Genomic DNA, 16,285 nt, shown 5'->3' with positions numbered 1-16,285 from the left:
AGTGCAATGACAGGGCAGGCCCTGTGGCAGCCCTCAAGGCCAGAGCGTGGGGGGCCTCCATGGGGAGGCAGCGGACCCACCAGGGAGCCAGACAAAGGAGACCAGCACCCACTGAAGAAAGGAGAACCCCACAGGAGGCCAGTGATCTGGAGACCAGCACCCTGACACCCACAGCAAGCACCAGACCCGGAAGAGAAATGCGAGAGACACCAGGGCTGCAGAGCTCCTGAGCCTGGACCCGGGTCCCTCCGCAGGGCATGTGGTAGCCCTGCCCTCACATGGCACAGGGGCTACCTTGTACGGGGAAATGTGCGTGTCTGGTGGGAAGGCCAGCATGCCCATGACCTGGCGGACCTCGTCGAGTTGGCTGCCCTCCGCCTGGCTGAAGTGCTTCCTCGCATGTCTGAAAAGCAAATGTTGGCACACTTCAGTCTGCATGTCAGCGCTGAGGACCTGTGCTGATGGGCTGCACGTATGAATCAGGCACAGGAAGCCCTCAGCCCCGAGAGCTCTGGTGGGCAGGGCTGTGGCACCTCTACCCTGAGTCCCCTGTGGCAGCCCCACTCAGGTCTGATCCAGGCCTTGCAGCTGCCCACCCACCAACACCTCTGCCCCATGTGCAGGCAAACACATGTATGCATACAGCCGGTCCCATGGACTCCCTGGCATTGGTCTCTGAGGTCCACTGGCTGGCCAGGAACTGGCTCACATACCCCTGGTCCTCCCCGACTTCTGCACTGAGCCCCTCAGAGTAAGCTCCTGTACCCATGGCCAGTGACGTGGTGACTGTGGCCCTGCATGCCCAGAATAAGACGTGCCCTAGAGAAACAAACCCGACACCCGAAGGGATATGGACCTGGACAGGGGCTGGAGGCGAGAACAGGGGGCAACGAGAGGGCCACAGGGAGGTCACAGGGCTCAAGGGAGCAGGAAGGGAGCCCCACAGTGGTCTACCCGCTGGACAAGCAAGGAGAGAGAAAAAGAATGACATGAACGTTTTCTCTTCTGTAGCTCTGAGCACTGAACCCAGGGCCTCACTCTAACAGAGCAATATCCCCAACCCTTTTTAAAGTTGTATTTTGAGACACAGCCTTACTAGGTTGTCCGGCCTGGCCGAGCCTGAGTTCACGGTGTGTGCTGCATCACCCAATGAGGTTCTCTTAGTGTGCGAACTTGCACGTAACACCCGGGGGCTGCATACTGCAGTTCACCAGGCCATGTTGGACGGCAGGTGTCAGCCAACCCCACAGCCCCGCCTCACACCGATGCCTAGCACTGGGGTCAGGCACCTGGCCTACTCATTTACTAAAATTGAAAGCTGCAGGGTACAATGACCAGTGCCTATACTCCCAGCTACCTGGGACTGGGACAGGAAGCTCACTTGAGTCCAGGAGTCAGAGGCCAACCTGGGCAGAGATATCATCTCCAAATAAATTCAGTTTTAAAATAAGAAAAAAATTTTTTTCCTCACTGAGTTTATTGGTACATTTAAGGTAGACAGTACAGTTGCATTCATTATTGGGATCTTGTACCTTTACATGACAGGTCTTGGTTCTTTTTCCCCTTGTAAAATAATTTTAAGTGTTCCAAACTAATCCCAGCAACTCATGCATCTATGTAAACTAAAACAAGCCCTTTGCTGACTGGGCCAAGGCTGCTTCCCAGGGCCCAGTAGCGGGGAGACACCTTCCCTCAGCTCCCATACAGAAACCCACCTGCACTCTGCCCAGGCCCAGCCCCTGCCCCTGGCAACCCCACGCCTGCTCCTAGAAAAGCTGGCCTGGGCAGAGCTCTGCTCTGGCCCCCCCAAGCCCAGCCCTCCCACCTGCACCTCCCAAGTTCCTACAGCCAGTTTTGGCCTCCACCCCGGGGGCTCTGCAGAGCATTCTGTCTAGGTTATCCTTGTGACACAATATAGAAATAGCTTTGCTATTTTTCTTTATGTTTTTTTTTTGGTGGGGGGGTACTGGGGATCATACTCAGGCCCTTGCATTTGTGAGGCAGGCGGCAGCACCATTGAGCTAAATCCCTGGCCCATTTATTTATGTTTTTTGTTGTTGTTGTTTTGCTTTGCTATTTTTCTTATACTCACTTATAGCAAGAAAATCCAGGAAATAAAAGTAAAGTCCCTCAGCATGTCTGCCTACCCCGCCATGCTGTTTTAGAGTGAAATGGAAAGTTTTTATCCCTGTTGGCATGCTTTTCTCACCCTGATGTCCCAGGTGTCCACAAAGAAGTCCTAGGCCACCACTATCTGACCACTGGGAGCACAGAGCAGGTGCCCAGACACCTGGACGCCCGCCTGCCCCTCCTCAGCCCTACAGCAGGGCCAGACACTCCAGGGACACCCAGGCTGCTTGCCTGCAAGGCAAGCGCTAGGGCGGAGAAGCAACAGGCACTGTGAGGCAGCCCTGTCCAGGCAGGGGCTAAGGTTCGCCAACTCCCTGGCACCAAGGAGAAGCACTTCGGACAGGAAGGGTGATGGTGTGTATCCTTCCTCCACAGCCGCACCAGTGCCTCACTGCCTGGCCAGGCCCTGTGACTGTGGCTGCACAACTGAGCTACTAGCTGGGATCACTGACCCAGCACAGCCCAGGGTACAGGGCAGGACACCAATGTGTGGCCTCTGGGCGTACCCTTGCACCCCACTTGCACTCAGCACTGCCTGCACCTGCTGGGGCACCTTGTGGGAGGCCTTACTTGCACCCACTCTAGCTGGACACAGGTCTCAGGTGGGCCCTGTAGACCTACACTTCTGCTAGGCTCTGCCTGGAGCCCCACCCTGGGTTATCTCTATCTTTGGTGCTGGCCTCTCTGCTCCGAGCCCTGGGTTTAACTGCACAGGAGCCTCAGCAAAGCTGCAGTGAGAAGATGCCATGACCCAGGCCAGGCACCAGGCATGGCTCCCATCTGAGGGCATCTGCTCATGAGGAGGAGGGATGTTGGGGCATACCCTCCTCCTCTGGACACCATGCATCCAAAGGAGGCTGAACAGGTTGGGTGGGACTCCCCAGAATGAGGACTACAGCCACTGAGTACTCCTGATGCTGGAGTGATGGCACTGCCCTAAGTGGGAAGCCAGACCCAGAGCTTAGGCCACCAGCTCACTGGATGGGGAGCCCCACCCCATCTCAGACGCAGCGAAATGCAGCTACCATAGCAGCAGGGCATGATGGGGAGGGAAGAGAGCCGCCCCAGGGTGTCCCATCTTCCATCACAAACCCATGTGTGTGAACACCTACCTCACAGCATCCAGGCGCTTATTCTGCCTCACAAGCTCGATGAACTCCTGGATCCTGAGGCTGAATTCCAGGCAGCTCTGGAGACAGATAACAGGGGTCTCAGATGGCAGTGCAGGCTCCCAAATACAGCACTCACATGTCCCAGGCAGGCCTTGCAAAGGACGCCAGAGCCCTCAATGGGCACCAGCCTATAGCAAATGCCTCTGGGGACCATCATGACTCTGGCTTGTGGGCCAGACATGTGGTGTGGAAGCTGCGTGTCACCCTGGGGGTGGAGTGGATACCGCCCAGGCTCCCTGACAGGCATGTGTTGAAAGGTGTCACCAGGCATGGGCGGCAGCCAGAGACCCAGGGGAGAAGTGTAGCATGGTGCCTGGGTCACCCCAATCACCCCACAGTCATGTGAGCACCCTCACCCCCATTCCCAACGCCTGCCAGGCCTTACGCTTAGTGCATTTCCCACCTGCCCGCCTGTGCATGCTGCTGCCCATGCCATGGGCCATTCTGGGTAGGCCAGACCAAGGTGGCAGGCAGGAAAAACTAAAGACGTGCAGGTGAAGGAGTCAGGTAGATGCCAGGGGAACACTGAGGCAGTGGCAGGAGGCTCCTGCCTGACCTGAAGGCTGGGTTGGCCAGGACCAGGAAAGGTGGGGAAAGTGGCTGTCATAAAGACAGGAGCCCAGGACCTGCAGAGGTCGAGAGCTCTAGACTGGCCTGTGGAAAGCTCCATGCCAGAAGTAGGGAGGACTGGGAAGCTGCGGGGCCTAGTGGTGTCTTTCTAGGGGCTGCAGTGACTGACGGATACTATGGAGCACAAGACGAGGCAGCCTGCAGGGAATCCGCCATGAGGATCTAATCTGGGCAGGAAGCGTGGCTGCAGTCGAGCAGGATGACCTCTAGCAGCCTCAGAGAAAGCAGGCCCCACACTCTGCACTTCCACTAGAGGTAGCAGTGAGGCACAAGCAGGACCTGCAACCCCATGGCATCTACACGGCAAGTGGATCAACCAGTGCAACCTCTAGACTGACACCCCAAGACTCCCAATAACTCATCCATGCCCACAGCACCTCTTCACCACGCTCACTCATTCCAGAGACCTCCCCACCTCTCACATAGGCAGCTCTACCCAGGCCACCACCTGGTGTCCCCATGCCGCTCCACACTCATGGAACAACCATACAGGACACCTGTCATCTGGACAGGAGGTGACAGGGTGGGGTTTCCTGTCCCCCCTGAACCTAGGCAGAGGAGCAAAGGGCCTGCTCCAAGCTGGGCAGGAGTGGTCTGACTGCCAAGGTGGGGCAGCGCTGCATGTCAAGGGTGAGTTTATGGGATCAGGGAGAGGACAGAGCACCACAGGGCTCTGGGAGGGGCCCAAGGCTGGGTGGTCAGCAGCACCCACTGCAAAGCCAGCCCCACCAGTTTCCTAGGACACTCATTGGCTGCTGCAGCTGCAGACTCTGCCTAAAGTAGGAAGGAGCACAAAGCCGTACAAAGCTCTGAGAGGAGCAGCACTGTGTATACCCTGTCCTGGCTGCAGGGCACCAGCAGACACTGCCAACAGGGAGGTGTGTCTGCATGGGATTGGCCTCAGCCCTGATCTACCAACCACACAGACCTGAGGCCTCTGTGCTCTCCGTCATGTGTGACACGGAGACCTGCGGGACCCACATCCCTGCTTCAGTGTCCCTCAGGATCTAGGCACCCGAGTCATTCAACACACAATCACTTGCCACCCTGTTACTTTAAACTCACTTCCAACTCAGTGGAAGTCGGTGTCAAAGGTTCTTTTGCTGCCTAGATGTTCCCTGCTGTGCTCTGAGTGACCTCTGACACGGGGCTGAGCCTGGCTTGCCTGTCATGCGCAGTTAGCACCTTGTACCGTTCACACCTGCAGGCCTGAGTCTCCCCGTGCCCACACGTGCACCCACCAGTGGCCTCAAGAGACACAATGAGTGCCAGGCTGTGGAAATAGATGATGCTCATGCCACACAGAAATGGTCCTGAGCAGTCCCTGGGAGGAAGGGTGGGGCTGTGGCATGGCCGAGGATTACAAACCGGTTCTCCTTTCCTTTCAGGGTTTCCACACCAAGATTCTCAACCTTTTTAGGGGAGCTGCCAGCAGCTCTACTCTTTCGCAGCACCTGTGCCTCGCGCTTGCCCTGGTGGCCCTGAGTGGCACAGTGTGTCATCCTGATAGGCTCACTTAGGAAATAAAACCATCCCTCCTGTGGATGAAGGCCAGCCCTTCTGGCAGCACTGGTACGACACCATCCTTCAGTGCACAGTTAAATCTAGCTCAGGCCACTGTATTGGAAAGCTGCTGTGGTCTCTAGGAAGTGTGTATCAGTGGACCCACAGCCCAGAGTGCTGCAGCCCACAGGATGACGACCTCCAGTCTGTTCTCTGAGTGAGTGTGGATGCCCAGGGCCACTGGATGCAGGCACAGTTCCCACTAATGTGCTGCACACGTAGTGGGGCTCCGTGCCAGCCCAGCTCCTCCAGGGCCTCATGCAAACCCAATGGAGGAGACAGTTCCTACCCTTGGTAGAACACTATCCGAAACACCCCAACCAATATCACCACCTTCACACCAACACCGAGCACCACAAACCAGCAGTGAGGGTGTGCTGCGCCCTCTACCTCCTCCTGCAGGAGAGCCCCCAGCCCCACCCCAGGGAGTCCCCGGCACCTTCATCTTCCGGAGCCGGGACTTGTTGTCGTGGCACCAGGCCAGGCAAGTGGCCGTCTCACGCCTCTCCAGGGACTCTTCCACTTCTTTGGCTGTCAGGAACATTTCAATATTTACCAGGTCCTAGAGAAGGGGCAGCAGCTGGGTCAGAGCATGCCAAGCATTGGTCCTGTCCTCCCTTCCCAGCCCCAATACCTCAGCAGCCAGTCCAGGGGCAGTGCTTACAGCAGGTGCCTGTGAACCCACACGGGGCAGATACTGCTGCTCCAGGAGCTAGACCACGCCAGGGTACAACCCTCCTGGGAGCCCAGCATGGGCTACAGTCCCACAGGCCTCTAGCACAGGTAAGGCCCTTAAAGGAGGATTTTGCTTTCTGTAGCAGAAGCTCCCAGCAGAGAAGGGCACAGTGCCCTCACTGTGAAAGCCAGACAACAGCAGCAGGAGGCAGAGCCCACTGGGACACAGCCAGCTCTGCAATCCTGGGGTTTATAGGCATGTGCCACCACGCTGGCTACTTCTATTTTATTTTAAAAAGGTGGTATTTTGGGTACTGGGAGTGACTGGGGGCTCCCAACTCCTCAGAGCCTGTGCTGCATGGGAGGGGCCAAATAGCAGCCATGCCTGCTGTACTCGGGGGACCCTCATGGGGCCAGGCCCCCATGACCAAGGACCCAGTGCTACAAGCAAGGACCATGACAGAGCCACTTGTCATGAGGCAGGTGGGGATACAACCTGAGGAAAACAGAAACCTCAGATGCTGCTTCTGTGTCTGAATGATTCAAGCAAAGCCTCACAAACAGAAATCAGTTCCTGGCCAGACAGAATGCTCAGCAGCACAAAGTGCCTCTTGGCTCCTAGTTGGACTGAGAGCACGGGGCCTGGCCAGCGCCTGTGAGATGCTGGGACCCAGCTTTGGTCTGGTCCTCATCAGCACCACAGCCTGAGCCCCAGGCACCACACCCACAGGGCAGGTGGGCCCTCATCCACACAGCCACAGCTGAGTGCCGGCTGGAACCCCTCTGCTAACACAGTAAAGACAAGCCATGACAGTCAGTCAGTGTCCCACCCATACTGTTCCTGTGTCTGGCAAGCAATGCGTATGTAATACCAGCTAAAAAGCACATTTCCGCCAATAGTACAACAGTCACAGACAATGAGTTACAAGAAAATTAAAATTAAAAGGAAAGCAATCAGCCCACCCACAGGCACAGCACAGGATGCTGCAGTGTCCAGTGCAGTAGTTGTATCCAGCTGGGCCTCCCTGGACTGAGTGGGTGCCACCGCTTCAGGGCCACTCTGTAAAGGGCAAGCCGTGCCCCCACCGAGAGCACGGCATAGTACCGACAGTGCCTCAGGGAATAAAGGCTGAGAGCACTGGCTGCTCAGTGTTAGACTAGATGGCTTTGTTTAGCTTGGCCACATACCCTTCTTCGGAAGCCAAGCCTTGCCGAGATGATGCTTTCAAGGGGAGACACTTTCCTTTGCTCTGTGTGCAATTCCAAACATTTTGTCTGACACAGGACAGACAGGGTTTGCCACAGGGGTTCCCACCTGGACCACGGCACTGCCTCACCAGGACTCCTAGCACCAGGTGAGCCTTTCAGAGCTGCCCTAGGTGTGAGGCTCCTGGGCCCATCGTAGCAGAGGGAGCCCCGGTCTGCAAATGTCCTATCTACAGCACATGGCAGCTTCAGCCTCCTGGGCCCTTCCACTTCTCTTCCATGCCTCCTGTGCAGCTTAATGCCCATGCCCACCCTGTGCTCTTTCATGCCAGGCCTTGGCCACCCACCTCAGGTTGCAGGGAGAGCATAACCAGATGTTCAGGACAGTGATGTGGTGAGCACCAAGCAGCTGCCCACCCAGGATAGGCCAGGCAAGAGAGGCAGCAGGGCCCAGTGGCCTGGTGGATGAGGGTGCATCAGCACAAGACAGTGGACAGCCAGGGACAGAGAGGAAGTCTGTGCGTGCGGCCCAGTGCCACCAGAGGGGACCTCGAGCGTCCCACACCAGCTCAGTGTGGACATACCATCTCGCGGCTCCACACCCCACAGTGTGCAGCGGAGCCAACGCAGAACACATCTGGCCTAGCAGAGGAGGGCTCAGCTTCACCCAGCGCAGAGGAGGCCTCCTGCACTGCCAGGTACCCTTCCCCTAGATGCCCACAGGCAGGGACCCTCAACACTGGCACAGGCAGAGCCAGACAGAGAGACCTCGCTGGTCATGAGAAGCCAAAGCCCTGACAGGGAGCAGACAGGAACGCGCCCATGCACACCCCTGGGAAGGAGGCAGGGGCCTTCCCGTGGCCCAAGGTGGGGATGCCCGAGCTGCAGGCAGGAAGGGGCTGCCCACCTCAATGCCACTCTGGCGTGCCAGCTTCACAGCCGTGTTGTAGTAGCCGCAGCGCAGCAGGTGCTCCACCATCATGCGGTCCATGCGCTTCCGTTTCCACAGGCTGGCCGCTGCCGGCTGGTCGCTGCTGTGCTCCTTGAGGTGCTCGATCCTGCGCTTGCACAGCTTGGCGCTCTCATCCTCTGCCTGGATGGACTCCACCGCCTGCCACAGCAGAGCCACATCAGGGTGGGGACACTCACAGCCCCATGGCAAGGTGGGGACAAAGGTGCCACTCCTGAGGGCTCAAAAGAAGGCAAGCAAGGACAGCAGAAGCAGAGCGGGGGCATTTGGATCACACAACAGAAATTAGAAGGACAGGGCTGGACGTTTGTGCCCAGGCAAGGGTACATCTGGCCAGAGATGGCTGGCAGGCATGGGGCGCTCCACCACCTGGTGCTGGCATCTCTCTCAGGTACACTGGTTTGTGCTGTCTGCTCTGTGCTCCCAGGGGTGTGAGATTTGAAATGTGTTATCCTGCCCGAGTTAATGTTTTTTTTTGGTACCAGGGATCAAACTTGGGTCCTTGTGCAGGCGGCAGCACCAGTGAGCTAAATTTCTGGCTCTGCCCTGATTAATGTTTCTCATTATGAAGTGACTTGCTGAAGGCAGTGGAGGCACTGAGAGGGTCCTCGACCTCGCTGGCCTGTGCACACCTCTCAGTGGGCCCACTATGAGAAGCCCGCTGTGGGGCTGCTGTTCCCTCAGGAGTGGTCTCGGCCTGGGCTTTAGTGTCACAGGTGAAAACCCTGCACTGCCTCCTTCCACTGATGCTGTTCAGCGGGTGTGAAACACCAGTCACTGCTCTGCTCCCTCTGCCACACCTGCCACCCTCTCCTTCCTCCCATGCATTTCCACTGTCTCTGTGCCGTGTCAGACATCTCCTCAGACCCACGTCTAGCTCTCCAGCTCCTCCTCAAGCTCTGTCTCATTGCTAACTTGTAAACTTAGAAGCAAAGCCTGTGCTTTTCATCTCGGTTGTTTGATACACACACACACACACACACACACACACACACTCTCACATGGCAGAGCTGGGATCCAGCCCAAGGCCACACGCAATACCATCATTGAGGTGTAGCGTGAGGGAGGGCCCTGTGGGTCTCCAACAGGTCCTCACTTTCCATACCTCAGGGTCACTGTCCCATACCCCACCCCCTGACCAAAGCTCCTGGGCAGCAGCAGTCCTTGGTCTTTCCACCTCCCTTATTCCTGCCTCCTGTTTGGACTAGTGCTTCTTTTATGCCACATGAGCTTGCTGACACTTCCAGAAAGACATTTCAAAGGATACTGCTTTGGGGTTATTTGTAGTGCGCAATTAGTCCAAATACCCCAGACTATCAGTCCCAGCAACCTCATGTGCACTTTTGAGGTAAAATCTGAAAATAAGTCAAGCTGTCACACACCCAGCTTCCCCGCTGCCAGCCTGGGGACAGCAGCACCCACCTTCCGCTTGAGGACACTGAGCTTTTCCACCACGCCATCCAGAAGGCTGACCACGGAGTCAACGGCTGGGCAGCTGCTCAAGGTCTTCTCCAGCTCGGCCACCACCATGGTGACGTGGCTCGTCTCTCGGTCAATATTCTTCTGGGCAGCTCGGAAGCGTTTATTCAGCGTCTCGTAGGGCACCTGGACATGGAAGGGCAGTCACACATGGCCACGGCACACGGATTCCTCACAGCACCTGCAGAGGTGATGCCGCCAGCCCTCAGCCACCACCTAGAATGTCTGACACAGAACCTGACTGGGCCTGCGGAGCCCTGGGGAGAAGAGGACGTGCCAGGCCTTGCCTGTCCAGAGGCCAGCAACCCAACTTCCTCCAGTGCATGCTGACACAACTACCCCAAAGTTCACTATAAATGCACCGATGAGGAAAATGACCGACAGGAGACAGTGATGGATGGACTTTCCTCCCCCAGGCACAGCAGCGCATCCACTGAGAGGTTAAAGCAAAGCTATCAATGCCATGCATGCACTCCTCCTCCTCCTGAGAGACATCTGCCCTACTTGAAAATTCCCTTCCAGCTGGGCATGGTGGTGCACCCCTGTAGTCCCAGCATTCCAGAGGCTGAGGCAGGAAGATCACTGTGATTTTGAGGCCAGCCTGGACTGTATAGTGAGTTCACAACCAGCCTGAACTACATACTGAGACCCTCAAAAAAGCACCCCCCCAAAAAAAAACACAAAAAAGAGAGAAAACTCCCATTCTTTCAGAAAACACGGGAAATGAGGAAAAGTAAAGATTAACACTGACTGATTGCTCCTCTGGAGACAGCACCTGTAACCTCCCTGTCCACCAAGCAGACTGTGCCAACACCAGCTCCATCCTCTTGAGCCCCTAGCAGCAGGATGAACCTGTTAGAGCCTTCACAGATACAAACTGTCTGCTGGGGCACGTGTGCCATGGGCTTGCCACCACTGCTCTGCTGAGGAAGGAGCTGCGCAGTGGGGTGATGGCGGACGTGGGAAGAGGTCTGCCTCAGTCTCTTCTCCCAAACCCACTGTTCTTCCCTGAGAGACGGGATGTGGGATGGCGGTAAGGCCAGCACTGTGCTCCAGCCACCACTCAGCAAACCTTGCCCACTAGAGTCTGCTGGGGACTGCGAGGGCTGCTGGGGTTGGCTGCACTCAGCACAGACACTTCCTACGCACGCCTGTCTCATGGCAGGAAGATGAGCCACATCGGCCAGGTAGGGAGGGCTGAGCAAACAGCGGGCATCACGGCCGTAGCCAGGCAGGGCCCCGTGTGTGCTGGTGACCAGATGGACCTGGTGAAGCTGGGAGGGGACAGTGCACTTAGCTCACAGGTGTGTGGTGCACACAGGGCCAGCAGGGCACAGCACCACTCAGGCTCTCCTGGGGCAGAGTCAGCACTGTGTGTATGGCAGGTCCTGCGTCTGGGCTGTGATGTGGAAGCAGGTGTCCCCACAGCTGGCCAGGGGGTCTGTCATCCCACACTGCCTGCCTTCAAGGCTGCATTCTCCTGAGGATTCAGTGCTACCTGCAAAGGGGCACAGTCCTCTTTTTCCTGTCCACTTCTAAGGGACCAGGAGGCCCAGGGGACAGCAGCACAGCTGGTCCAGCACACAGCAGGACAAAGTGAGCAGCCCACAAGGAACCTGGAGAGGCAGAGTCCAGCCTTGCTGGGTTGGGGCTCCAGACTCCCCAGGCACCCAGCACCCTGCCCGGGCCACAATGTCCTGCTAGGGAACAGAACATGGGCGGATGGTCCCAGACTAGATGCACAGTATCCCCCAGGAGGACATCTGGATGCAGCCGCCCAAGGCCTCCCAGGTATGATGGGCGCTATGCAGAGATGACCACGGGGCAGGCTGGAGAGGAGAACGCAGGGGCAGCCCAGACCTCACAGCTCTTCTGTGAGGGCCTGAAGTTACTTCAAAGTAAAGTCCAAAGAAAGTGGGGAGCACAGGCTGAAAGGTGAGACTCTGAACAGTAGGTACTCGATCTCCAGGACAGGGACCAGTGCAGAAGGGAGGAGGACAGCTCTGAAGAGAGAGATGCCGGGTCCTGCTGTCACGTTCTGCATGAGCAGACTACCCGGCAGGCGGAAAGATGGGAGACGCACCCCTAGCCCATGCCCTCCTACCTGTCCCACACACAGAGCCGCCTTTCTGGGCCATATGGGTGCCTTGAAGGCCCTCTGTGGGAGAACCATGGCCGTGCACTCTGACACTGGTGCATTGTTTCGGTAAACACAGTTACACAGAATTACTAAAAACACAAGTTGAATAAACAAAAGCCCTACAATTTCACCACCAGATTCACACATTAAAACTGTATCCCAATAAACACAATCAAGATACATATAACCTGGAAGCTCACACCTTACTCAGGGGCCAAGCAGCTAGGAGAGCCCCTCATATGCCCATGGCAGACACCATGAGGCACTGGCTCAGGACACAGTGGCTGCCCCAGACCTGAGGCTGTTCCTCCTGCACGTTCCTGAACCACATGACTCTAGGACTGTGTCTGACCACGTCTGACCCACAGCCAACGGCCAAGCAAGCCCCCGAGTCTGGGTCATTCATGTCTAACTCTGTCCACGAAGGGGGTGCTGTCCAGTCCTAGCAGCTCCTGCCCTGAGCGCAGTCCAGCACAACAACCTCACGATGACGGACACCAGTTCTGGACCTGGTGCGCCTTCAGTGAGGTGAGAGGAAAGCAACAGAAAGCACTGACAAATCACAGCATGGCCTGCAACCCACAGGGCCCACAGCCCACACAACACGGGCATCACATTCTGAGTCCGCCTCAGCCTACACAGAGCCCTGGGCCCTCGTGCCCTGGTCAGCCCAAGCTCCACTCCCGAACCCTGACCTCAAATGGCCCAGGCTCAGCGTCCTGCAGCTGCTGCTAAGCTGCTCCAGGCAGGACTTGACCTCCCCGCCCCTGGCTCCTGGGGCCGGGCCTGGACACACTTGCCTCATCTCCACAGAGGTCCTCAGCTGTGTCCCAGCCCCTCATGTGCCTGCCCTGGCACCTGGGGCCCATGGTGTCTGTCTGCCATCACAACAAGGGTACAGCAGTTCTTGGGGGGCTCCCAGGATCTACATCGCATGTGCAGATACCTCCTGCTCTGTGCTCACCTCCCAAGAAACAGGGCAACCTGGGAAGCAGCCCTCTCCCCTCTCCTCCCCAGAGGACCCAGCATAGGACACTGTCCTAGTTTAAATGCTCTCCCCTGGACTGTTTCAGGTGGACAGCTCCTTCCTGAAGGGCGTATGATAATGAACAAGAAGGATTTCAGAAATACTGAAGACTCTAATTTGAGCCAAATCACCATTCAAGAACACGGACAAAATGAAGACACTTTGAGAACACAGGATGGAGAGTTTTACAAGTAAAGCCCTTTCCGCAAGGAGAGATGCGGAGAGACCAGGATCCAGGAGGAACAACAGCAAGTAGAAGGAGAAGTGGTACTGAAGAAGAAACCAACACAACATGGCATTCCCCTATGTGAAAAGGGGTAACACAGCTGCACATTTAGCAGACCTATGGAAGAACCAGGGAAAATGGAACAAAATGTATGTGTTTTCCTAACAACAACAGACATGGGATTACCTCAAACATACAAACGGCTGTGTACCAGGAAACAACCAGCAGAGTAAAACGCAACCTCAGAGAGCCAAGGCGCAAATCACATATCTGACAAGACTGTACAGAAAGTACCCACAAGTGGGGCCAGGGATTTAGTTCAGTGGCAGTGCACCTGCCTCCCAAGCACAAGGTCTTAGAGTTTGATCCCTGGTACCAAAAAACACCCCCCAAACCCAAACCCAAAATAAAATGAAACAGAAACAAAGAGTACCCACAACTCAACAGCAAAGGGCCATCGGATAAAAAGCAGGCAAAGGCTTTGAATAGACTTCTCTTTAAAGATATGCATGTGGGGCATGGTGGCACACACCTACTATCCCAGAACTGGAAGGCTGAGGCAGGAGGATCACTGAAAGTCCAATGCCAGCCTGGGCTAAATAGTGAGTTCAAGGCCAGCCTAGGCTATATAAACAAACTCTGTCTAAACGCATCCCCCCCAGATATATAGAACATGGAAAGATGCAAATCATTATTACTGGTTACCATGGAAATGCAAGGAGAGACCACAGCAGTATCACCTAGTAGTATCAGGATGGCTGTTATCAAGAAAACCAGAAGGCAGGCATTCTGCTAGTGGGCACACAAACAGTGCCACCAGGAACTCAGCTCGGCCACTCAGAAGACAACCTCAGAAGCCCTCCTGCTGGGAGTGCACCAGAATCGTGAGCAAGGCCGAGAGCCACCTGCAGACTACAGTCACTGCAGCAGCACTCAGCAGCCTCTTCAACACCCAGGAGAGAGGGCAATACCCAGGAATATCACTCAGTCTTGAAGAGGAAATCCAGCCACATGCTACAGCATGGATGGATCAGGGCCGTGGTGCTAAGCACTGCAGTCACAAAAGCACGAAGAATGCTTCCTCTCCTAAAAGACACCTGAAGCAGCCAAGCTGTGGGAGACTAGAAGTGAACAGCAGGCACCCAGGCCAGGAGCAAGGAAGGAGTCACCCTCAAAGTTTCATTGTGGCAAGATAGAAAGACCCTTGGGCACAGCAAGATGCACAAAGTCATCCCTCTCAGGCTGTGTAGTCAAGATAACTAAGATGCTCCATACCACGTTGTGCTTTTACCACAAAAATCCTAATAACTCCAATAAAGTATGGGCAATGGTACCTCATTTCAAGACTTCTATAATGCTGTCAAGCCCATTCAGCATTGTGCAGACTGGGGAAGGACACAGGGATTTAAGGGGGTGGGGCCAGGAATGGATTCCTACCACAGCCACATCTGTCCAGCCAAGGCCAGGGCAAGGGGACTGGAAGTTCAGAGGACAGTGACCCTCAACCCACACCTTACACAATCTGCAAGATTAACCCCAAAATGGATCACAGACCCCAAAACAAATGGTGATGCTGGAAAACTGCTCAGAAAGAAATGCTGTCATGACCCTCAGATGGCAGAGGTCTCCTAGAAGGTACAAAATACACTCATCGTACAAGGAAACTGAGCAACTAACCCTTACCAAACCCAAACTCCTGCTCTTCAAGGCACACATCTAAGCAATGAAATGAAAACATGAGCAACAGACTGTGGAAGCACTCAACACAGCACAGCACAGCACAGCTCCCTCCCTCCTACGAGGTAGGAGGACAGTAACCCATTCTCAAAACAAGCAGGATTCTGACACTCCAGGTGCAGCACATTTGCGTATGTAATCCCAGCTACTCAGAAGGCAAAGTTTCAGACAAGCCCCGGCAACTTAAGAGACTGTGTCAAAATAAAAAGGGCTGGGGCCATAGCTCAGTGGTAGAGCACTTGCCTTGTATGCATGAGGCCTTAGCCCTCCTCCCTGGCAACAAAAAAAAGATGACATCAAACCAGACACAGGAAGGGCCAGCAGCACTCAGGAAGCTGGGCGACACCAAGTGTCTCCAGGGAAACATGAGCAGGATGGGCAGCTTCATGGGCCACAGGGCCCAGACACTTAACCCAATGCTCTCTGGGGACGGGATGGACGTTTGAACCAGTACTGAGGAAGGGGGGCTGCCCTCTAGGATGGGCCTGGTCCAGGACGCTGAAGACTGGATGGACTGAGCAGGCTGGGCAGGGCCACCCTGGCCGGGGGTGGGGGTGGGGTCCAGCCAGGTCACTGGTCTCTTGGGCTTTGGAACTAGATGGAAACATGGGCTCTTTTTGGTTCTCAAGCCTGCTGCCATGGTTGCTTCTCAGAACTAATCATGCTCAGTTCTCTTCTCCTGGTCTCCAGCTGATGGACCACTGACCCTGGGGCTGTCTAGCTCACAGTCGTGTGCACCAACTCCTGATTTTGCATCTATACACACATGCACCTACTGGTCTTGCTCTCTGCAAAACCCTGGTTAGAAGCAGGACAGTGCAGAAGTAGGCTGGCAAAGCTGGGCACACATCCTCTGCTGCTGGGGATCATCTGAATAGCCCCCAGCCACAGACGTGGCATCTTCTTGTGGAGATGAACAGAGAGACTGTCCATGAGAGATCCCCACAGCTCATATGGGTGTCTACAGGGAGGGCAAATGAGCAGCAGTGCTCACATCAATGGACCAGCCCCAGGTACAAGGGGCCAGGACTCGTGGAAGGGGTGAGAGAGCTGACCTGGGATGCAATGTCCAGTGGCAAAACCCTGGGGTGTATCTGGCAGAGTGATGCTCATTTGGTACAACTGGTCACGAGCTGACCAAACCACAAGAGAAAATCAAATAGAACAAAGAAAACTTTTCAATCCACCAAAAGGAAATAAATGAAAAACTAAGATACAAAGGCTGATTAAAAATATGGGATATGGCCGGGCATTTAGCTCAGTGGTACTGCCGCCTGCCTTGCAAGTGCAAGGACCCAAGTTCGATCCCCGGTACAAAAAAAAAAAAAAA

At 55.6% G+C, this 16,285-nt stretch overlaps 1 protein-coding gene across 2 annotated transcripts in view; it reads right to left on the bottom strand.

Moving 5' to 3' along the window:
- Nucleotides 1-16,285, bottom strand: part of Maea (macrophage erythroblast attacher, E3 ubiquitin ligase) — a 33,226-nt gene that overhangs the window by 3,296 nt on the left and 13,645 nt on the right. The window contains exons 2-7 of one of the 2 annotated variants that reach the window (XM_010641678.3): nucleotides 9,769-9,951; nucleotides 8,284-8,487; nucleotides 5,935-6,057; nucleotides 5,297-5,413; nucleotides 3,243-3,319; nucleotides 295-403 (exon numbers count right to left, since the gene is read on the bottom strand). In XM_010641678.3, coding sequence (XP_010639980.1) covers nucleotides 295-403; nucleotides 3,243-3,319; nucleotides 5,297-5,413; nucleotides 5,935-6,057; nucleotides 8,284-8,487; nucleotides 9,769-9,951 — 813 coding nt within the window. The remainder of the gene's footprint in view (nucleotides 1-294; nucleotides 404-3,242; nucleotides 3,320-5,296; nucleotides 5,414-5,934; nucleotides 6,058-8,283; nucleotides 8,488-9,768; nucleotides 9,952-16,285) is intronic. The other variant, XM_010641677.3, reaches the window with a different exon arrangement.

Source organism: Fukomys damarensis, unplaced genomic scaffold (assembly GCF_012274545.1).
Source record: "Fukomys damarensis isolate Sample0158 unplaced genomic scaffold, DMR_v1.0_HiC HiC_scaffold_35, whole genome shotgun sequence".
In the NCBI taxonomy this organism is placed as follows: domain Eukaryota; kingdom Metazoa; phylum Chordata; class Mammalia; order Rodentia; family Bathyergidae; genus Fukomys; species Fukomys damarensis.
This window is presented reverse-complemented; position numbering and strand designations above follow the sequence as displayed.